General features: G+C 51.6%; 1 protein-coding gene across 6 annotated transcripts in view; it reads right to left on the bottom strand.

Annotated features, from left to right (window-relative positions):
- LOC105541640 (carcinoembryonic antigen-related cell adhesion molecule 1) overlaps nt 1-7,765 on the bottom strand; it is a 21,308-nt gene extending 13,543 nt beyond the window's left edge. For 5 of the 6 annotated variants that reach the window (XM_011982763.1, XM_011982773.1, XM_011982798.1 and 2 more), the window contains exons 1-4: nt 7,563-7,765; nt 6,326-6,685; nt 1,562-1,840; nt 906-1,160 (exon numbers count right to left, since the gene is read on the bottom strand). In XM_011982763.1, coding sequence (XP_011838153.1) covers nt 906-1,160; nt 1,562-1,840; nt 6,326-6,685; nt 7,563-7,626 — 958 coding nt within the window. In that variant the 5' untranslated portion in view covers nt 7,627-7,765. Of the gene's footprint in view, nt 1-901; nt 1,161-1,561; nt 1,841-6,325; nt 6,686-7,562 lie in introns of all 6 variants that reach the window. The other variant, XM_011982788.1, reaches the window with a different exon arrangement.
- Nucleotides 7,766-8,184: the final 419 nt, after the last annotated feature.

The raw sequence follows: 8,184 nt of genomic DNA, 5'->3' as shown, positions 1-8,184 counted from the left end.
TTTTTTTTTTTTTTTTTGAGACAGAGTCTCTCTCTGTTGTCTGGGCTGGAGTGCAGTGGCGCCATCTCGGCTCATTGAAACCTCTGCCTCCCAGGTTGAAGTGATTCTTGTGCCTCAGCCTCCCTAGTGACTGGGATTACAGGCACGTACAACCATGCCTGGTTAATTTTTTTTTTTTAAATATTTTTAGTAGAGATGGAGTTTTTGCCATGTTGGTCAGGCTGGTCTCGAACTCCTAATGTCAGGTGATCCTCCTACCTCGGCCTTCCGAAGTGCTGGGATTGCAGGCATGAGCCACCACACCCAGCCATTGACTGCCATTTTGATTTAGCTGGATTCACGACAGGCCACCTGGCCACCTTCTCCACACACCTGCGTCCTACCCCACATGGAGTCAGGGCAGAGCCAATCACCGGGCAAGCTGGGAGTAGAGCAGGGAGCAAAGTCTGAGCTGCTCATCGCTGATGAAGGGCATTTCCTTCTCTCATTTAGGGAAAACTAATGTGAGCCTGTTTTAAAACCTCACATATTCCTTATATCTCATGGAGTAGGTAAAAGAAGGCCAAGAAGTTACAGAGGGGGACATGTCAGTGACAGAAGCAACTTGACCTTGAGGACCCTTTCTGCTTTCCCCTCTGTGAAGTCCCTCCTGCTGCATGGGGCTTTCTGGGACTGAGAGAACCCCCTCCCCACATTCCAGGCTGGACCTAAGTTCAGCTGTGAGAAATCAGAAAAACAAAGGGAAGAGAGTCGGCAGAGATGAATTGAGAGGGTTCAGGGGAGAATTTGGACTTGTTTTGCCTGTTGGATACAGGCTGGAAAAGAAAATTTCTTCTCTGCTCCTATTTGAAAACCAGAGAGCTTGTACCCCAGAGCTTAATGTCGATGCCCCAGGGATTACTTACCAGAGACTATGATCATCTTGACTGTGGTCCTGTTGCGGCCAGTGACTGAGTTACTGGCGTGGCAGGTATAGGATCCACTATTATTCACAGTGATGTTGGGGATAAACAGCTCTTGTGCGCTTTGCTGGAATGTTCCATTAATAAGCCAGGAATATTGTGCAGGTGGGTTAGAGGCCGCAGAGCAGGAGAGGCTGAGGTTTGCCCCTGGACGGTAATAGGTGTCTGAAGGGGAAATGGTGGGGGTGTCTGGGCCATCTGGAGCAAAGAAAATAAAGCCACAGGTGATGTCATCAGAGGGAAAGGGAAGCTCCTGGTCTGGAGAAGGGCCACAGTGTTCCTCTCTACCAAGTCACAACCCTGAAGTCCCAACCAAACCTCCGCTGTGTCCACTGAGTCTGGGTCTGAGACATTCACCTGTTTCTTCCATCACAGGCTGCAGACCCTGAGCCTCCCAGGATAGGAGCAGCCCCTCCCCTCCTATTCTTGGTCCAGGCTGGGACTGCCGAGGTTTGCTTGGGACAGGAAGTCATGGCCAGCCTGGGTGTCTAGAGTTAAGGGTCTGCATCCTTAGACCTGAGAGGGACTGAGAGGCCCGGCCTCTGGGTGCGTGAATTTGGGCTGGCGGCCTGGGCCACAGAGGAACAGAAAATACTCACAGGTGACATTCAAGGTGACTGGGTCACTGCGGTTGGCACTCACTGGGTTCTGTATTTCACACTCATAGGGTCCTGTGTCATTCCTTAAGACACTGAGTAGAGTGAGGATCTTATTGCCATTGGAGAGCTGCAGCCTGGAACTGACCGGGAGGCTCTGATTGTTTACCCACCACAGGTAGGTTGTGTCCTGAGCCTCAGATTCACAGGTGAAGGTCACAGCATCCTTGTCCTCCACGGGGTTGGAGTTGTTGATGGCGATGTAGGGCTTGGGCAGCTCCGCTGTACAGATAACAGAGAGAAGATTGCCCTGTGTGACACCTTTGATTCCTCCACAGGCATTTTTCTTTTCTCTCTTTTTTTTTTTTGGAGACAGAGGCTGGCTCTGTTGCCCAGGCTGGAGTGCAGTGGTGTGATCTCGGCTTACTGCAACCTCCACCTCCTGGGTTCAAGCAATTCTCCTGCCTCAGCCTCCCAAGTAACTGGGATTATAGGCACATGCCACCATGCCCGACGGGCTTTCACTGTGTTGCCCAGGCTGGTCTCGAACTCCTGAGCTCTGGCAATCCGCCTGACTCGGCCTCCCAAAGTGCTGGGATTACAAATGTGAGCCACCGTGCCTGGCTGGGCATTTTTCTTTCTTTCTTTTTTTTTTGAGGCGGAGTCTCGCTTTGCTGCTGAGGCTGGGGTGCAGTGGCACGATCTTGGCTCACTGCAACCTCTTCCTCCTTGGTTCAAGTGATTCTCCTGCCTCAGCCTCCTGAGTAACTGGGTCTACAGGTGCGTGCCACCATGCCCGACTAATTTTTTGTATTTTTGGTAGAGACAGGGTTTCACCATTAGCCAGGATGGTCTCGATCTCCTGACCTCGTGATCCGCCCGCCTCGGCCTCCCAAAGTGCTGGGATTCCGGCCAGGCATTTTTCAGAGTTGGCATCTCCCCACCTCTCAGCCAACCTGAGTCTTTAAAAGCCCACGGCAAGTGTGTGTTTCACAAGACAGATGCACGATGATCTGAGGGCTCAGAGACCGTGAGACCGCCTGCTTTGTGTGAGAGAAGCACAGACTTTCTCAAGTGTGAACTGAGCAGCAGTGTTGGGTCGTGGACAGACCCAGGACTGGAAGTCATAGCCCCCGCCACTTCTGGTCCTTCCCTGACTGGCTGATGACTGCCTGGCCCACCTGTGGGTCCTCACCTGGAATGTGCAAGTGCTGGCTCTCTTCCAGCTTCACAGTCCTACTTTGCCCCACTAGGTGTGTTTTCTCTGCAGCTTCCCTGTCTAAGGACATCCTAGAGATGGGTAATGATGGGACTTCCCATTGTCCTTAAACCCTGAGGATACTGTGCAGCCTGGCCTGGGACTCTACATTTCAGCAGAAATAACACAGGGAACACCAGCGGCAAGCCTGAAGGTCAGCTCAGTCGTCAGGCAGTGGAACCACAAGGTGGGGCAGTTTTTCCCAGATGTTTAATGATGACTGACTTGAGCCAGTGACTCCCAAAGATAGAGCAGAGTCCAAGGAATGATCTAGAAAAGAGTGAGGGTGACAGGCAGGAGCTGCCTGGATTTAACAGCATAACTATGTTCCTTGACTTTGGTTTTTAATGTCCCTTCTCCCCCTGAAAAGGGCAGGTGACAGCACTGTGGATCTTTTCTGAAATATGTGGGTTTTTTGCAAATGCAGAATAACTGACTAGTGGAATGGAAGGAGCATGAACTTGCTGAAAATCTGACCCTCATGGACCGTGTGTGTTTGGTAGATCTGGGATATAAATTTGAGAAGTTAGATTATTCCATTTGTGAAAATTGTTATTAATACTCTGGATCTAACACCAACTACTAAGAGAAATATTTCTCTAGAGAGCATGATAAACTCTTAAACCAAGCTCTGAAGTCCGGTAGGATCATGTTATGATTAAAGAAAGATGCTGAAGTCAGTTTGAAATCAGTGACTCCCAGGGCAGAAGGGACTCCTGGGTCCTGTTAGGAAGACAGAACTTGTCAGAAAGGATATCTGAGGGTTCTCAATTGCATTAAGAGAGAAACGATGCCATATGAGGAGAAGTGATGTATGTTATGTTAGTAAATTTAGAAAGAGTTCTATGTTACAAATTCCTGTGGAAATTCAGGTAAAAAGAAGAGGAACCCAAAACAATCATGTAAAATACTTTCTTCCTTTTCTCTCAACCTCAGGAAACACAACTAGAGTTTGAACAAATTCATCCAAATTGGGCAGAGTCTAAGTGAGACACTAGTGGCTAATGCATCTCCCTGTCCGAGAGATTCCACCTTATGACAATGGTGTCATCACGAGGACACAGATATATGTGGAATGGGCAGCAAACCCATCAGACAGCACCTGCCTGGACAGTTCCACCTGGGGAAGGTCCCAGGAACCAGTAGAGGATGTGAGCCCACAGCAGGACAGGGATGGAGTTGGGAGTCAAATGGGTGAAATGAGCCCATGGGCTCTGGGGACTGCAGACCTGTCCTTCTGCCTCTGATCCCCTGGTGAGTCAGTGTAGAGATGCATGGAGGAGTTGCTCGTCCCTGTCCTGTGGTCTGTTCCGGGACTCATGTTGGCCTCACTGAGGGAAAGAGCCCTGGATGGGAACACAGTGGAAGCTCGTTCTCCTGGTGAGCTGGGGACAGTGGCTCGTGATGGACCTGGCAGGGGCGGCTGCTCCGGGTTGATTTCTGTGCCTTCCCTACTGCCTAGGACGTGGGCCCGGCCACAGTGTGAGCGGAAAGGGAACAGGACAGTCAGCCTTGTTAGAGGGAGTGTCTGGGAAAGGCCTAAGGGTGGAGGAAACTGTGCAGTTCAGCTGGGATAAAAGGAGAGGAAAATGAGGACATGGAGGAGCAGAGAGAGAGTCAGAGATGCCCATGATAGTGAGCAGTGGGGGCTACAGTGATCTCAGAGACCCCAGCAACCAGGAGCCTCTGGTGTCCCAGAACTAAGACCAGGGAGCCCTGAAAACCTTCCCACAGCCGAGCAGCCCCAGAGTCACATGAAATGTGGTACTTGGGGTGGCTTTGGGGCAGACGGTCAGGGGATGGAACATGGGTCTCAGACCCTGGAAGGATGGGGATCTGGCATGGCAAGAACCTCCCAGGATTCTGCAACCAGATCCAGTTTCTAAAGAGGTTATGGATCATTCAATCATTCATTCATTAATGAGAGAACTACTGAGTGAGTGTGTGTTTCTTGTTGGGCCCTGGCTGGTACAGGGTGTGAGTGGGGAGAGAAAGCAAAGTCCTTTCCTTTATCCTCCTGTGGGAGTGACACCAACACATCAGGAAACACAGGATTTCAAGTCCAGGGAGCAGGGGTGTGGGTCTGAGGGGATAGGCCTGAACATTTTTTTTTTTTTGAGATAGAGTCTCGGCTGGGCGTGGTGGCTGACACCTGTAATCCCAGCACTTTGGGAGGCCGAGGTGGGTGAATCATGAGGTCAGGAGATCCAGACCATCCTGGCTAACACGGTGAAACCCCATCTTTACTAATAAAATACAAAAAAATTAGGCGGGCGCGGTGGCCAGTGCCTGTAGTCCCAGCTACTCCGGAGGTTGAGGTAGGAGAATGGCATGAACCCGGGAGGCGGAGCTTGCAGTGAGCCGAGGTTGCGCCACTATACTCCAGCCCGGGCGACAGAGTGAGACTCCGTCTCAGGAAAAAAAAAAAAAAAGAAAAAAGATAGAGTCTTGCTCTGTCTCCCGGGCTGGAGCACAGAGGCATGATCTTGGTTCACTGCAACCTCTGCCTCCTGGGTTCAAGTGATTCTCCCACCTCAGCCTCCCAAGTAGCTGGGATTACAGGCACGCACCACCACGCCCGGCTAATTTTTTTTTTTGTATTTTTAATAGAGATGGGGTTTCACCATGTTGGTCAGGCTGGTCTTGAACTCCTGACCTCAGAGTCCGTCCACCTCGGCCTCCCAAAGTGCTGGGATTACAGGCGTGAGCCACCGCGCCCGGCCACAGCATCTATTATTGTTGGATTCCATGAGAGTGCCTCTCAGCCTGATCCCTCATGGACAAGGAGCTTTCAGGAGCATTCTGTCTCTGTGTTCCTCCTCCTGGGGATGCTGAACTTCCTATAGCATCTCCTAAGCCCCCAGGGCAGTTGGCTGATTGCCTGGGGAGCTTGTGCATCTGTCCTCTCCAGGCAGAGACTAAGGTGAAGGATGAGGCTCTGTCCTTGCCCAAATGAGGCTCTAGTGCCTGAACCCTGGCTAGTTACCAGCTCCAGGAGCCACAGCCCTCGGATAACTCAAATTCTTGTTCCCAGTCAGCCCTGCCCAGGAGGCCACAATCTAGCACTGGCCCAGGCTCCTCAGGGTCACCAGGAGTCGAGAACCTTGGGATAGTGTTTTGGAGCAGGGGATTCCCAGGGCTGAGCTTGTCTGTGAGGATCCCAGAAGGCCCCTCAGGCCAGACCCTGACTGAGTCCTACTGGGTCTTTCTTAGGGACATGTTCACCAGGAGGGTCCCGGGGGGCTACACTGAGACTGGTCTCCCCTCGATAAGTTACCCACATCAGACTGTCCTTCCTCTGAAGCAAGTGTCTGCAGAATCAGGACTCCGGAGTAAGAAATTTGATATTTTGGTGTCTATCCCTTAGTGTGTGTCCTGCACTAAATGCTCAAACCTTAACGTGGGGTGTAATACAGAGGGGGACACAGGCACAACCCAGGCCTGACAATCCCGTGTGTGTGAAGTAGAACTAACCCCCCATCACCCAGAGGTCATGGGGAATCACTCACGATATACCCGGAACTGGCCAGTTGCTTCTTCATTCACAAGATCTTCCTTTATGACTTGTAGGGTGTAGGATCCTGTGTCATTCTGGGTGACGTTCTGGATCAGCAGGGATGCATTGGAGTATATTATCTCTCGACCGCTGTGTGCGGGCCCTGGGGTAGTTTGTTGAGTTCCTATTACATATGCTACAATTAGACGTTTGGCATCCACTCTTTCCCCTTTGTACCAGTTGTAGCCAATAAGATTCTGGGGCAGATTGTGGGCGAGTAGAAGAACCTCCTTCCCCTCTGCGATATTGAACGGCCTGGATTCAATAGTGAGCTGGGCAGTGGTGGGCGGGCTCCAGAAGGTTAGAAGTGAGGCTAGGAGAGAGGAGAGAGCATCGGTCAATATTGGGACCTATGCATTAGGGTGGAAAAACGGGGCCCTGGGTCCTGAGCAGGTCTCTTCACCCCTCCACCTTGAAGTGTGTGTGTCCTACTGGGTCAAGGACAGCAGTGTGACTCCCATTCTCTTACTGCCTCTGACCTTGTCATTTCCCTGGAATGCTCTTCCCCAGGGATCTGCATGGCTCCCTCCCCACTGCCCTCAGATCCTGCTTACATCAGGGTGTTCTTGGGAGATCCTGTCCCTGACATCTCCCCTAGAGACCCTGGGTCTTCTCTTTCTGACCTTTTTCTGCTCTGTTCCCTCCAGGGCTCTTGTCTACCCCTGACCTCACATTCTAGATCTCTTTGTGTGTCTGTCTTCCCCACTCATGAGAGCGTGAGCTCTGTGACGGCAGGGATTTGTGTGATGTTGGCTGCACCCCAGTGCCTGGGACAGGCTGCAGACTCCTGTGGATGAGTTCCTGAGTGTTGCCAGGGCCCTTCACATCCTGGGGTTTATTGCCAATATCTGAGGTTGGTGGCTCAGGGCTCTGTTTAATGCCCCTTTTAAAATGTTTTCCTTAATTGTCACACTGACTTAAATTGTGATTATTGTCATCCGTTTTTGAAATTTATTGCTCATTGAAGATTCACTTGGAAAAGGTAAAAAATGGGAGATCGTTTCTTCACTAACAGTTTCAGATCGCTGAGACTTTCCTTCTATGATCTCTATCCCTCTTTCATGGCCTCTCTTCTATTTGGCTCCAAGAGAAGCCCTCTTTCCCCTTGCAGAGCCCCATCCTCCCCAGGGGACCCTAGCCATTCTCTGTGCACCCTCCTTCCACCCCTTCCCAGGGAGTCTTCCCCTCACCTGTGAGCAGAAGCCCCTGCCAGGGGACACGCACTCTGTGAAGTGGGGTTGAGAGGTGCCCCATGGTGTCTGCTACTGGCCCTGTCTTCACCTGTGGAGGAGAGCTTGGGCTCCAGGAATGCTTCGGGCAGGGCTGCTGTGACTGTCAGCTCTGCTGTTTTCTACCCTCTCTGCTGAGCCTCCTCCCTGGGGCCGGGAGCTTTGTCTGATGATGTGTGCTGGGGCGGGGTTTGCCCAGGAGGCTCTGTTTCTTCGTTCCTGCCCCTTTGTCCTTACTTTCTCTTTTCTTTCTGTCTACATTTTGGTTTCCCAGGCCACACTTTGAGAATCAAGGCTGACGGGACCTCTGTCCTCATCAGGGGAGGAGGATCCCCCCTCTCCAGCACTGACCTCTATTGTGTCCTGGCTATGGGTCTGTCAGCAGCACACAGAAAACCCTGGCATATCCAAATGTGGTAATTATTTTCTTTGCGACACAGTGAGCTTCCAGGTTTCCCCATGCTCTCCAGCGCTCTGGGAAGGTAGGAAGACACCCAGCAGGAAGGTGACAGAGGTGGCTCTGGGGGATAGAAAGGGGCTCACTGGGGTATGACTGGGGAGGGACCAGCCTTCTGTCTCTAGT

This window comes from Mandrillus leucophaeus, unplaced genomic scaffold (genome assembly GCF_000951045.1).
Source record: "Mandrillus leucophaeus isolate KB7577 unplaced genomic scaffold, Mleu.le_1.0 Scaffold106, whole genome shotgun sequence".
In the NCBI taxonomy this organism is placed as follows: Eukaryota; Metazoa; Chordata; class Mammalia; order Primates; family Cercopithecidae; genus Mandrillus; species Mandrillus leucophaeus.
The sequence above is the reverse complement of the archived record's forward strand: the minus strand, read 5'-3'. Positions and strand labels throughout refer to the sequence as shown.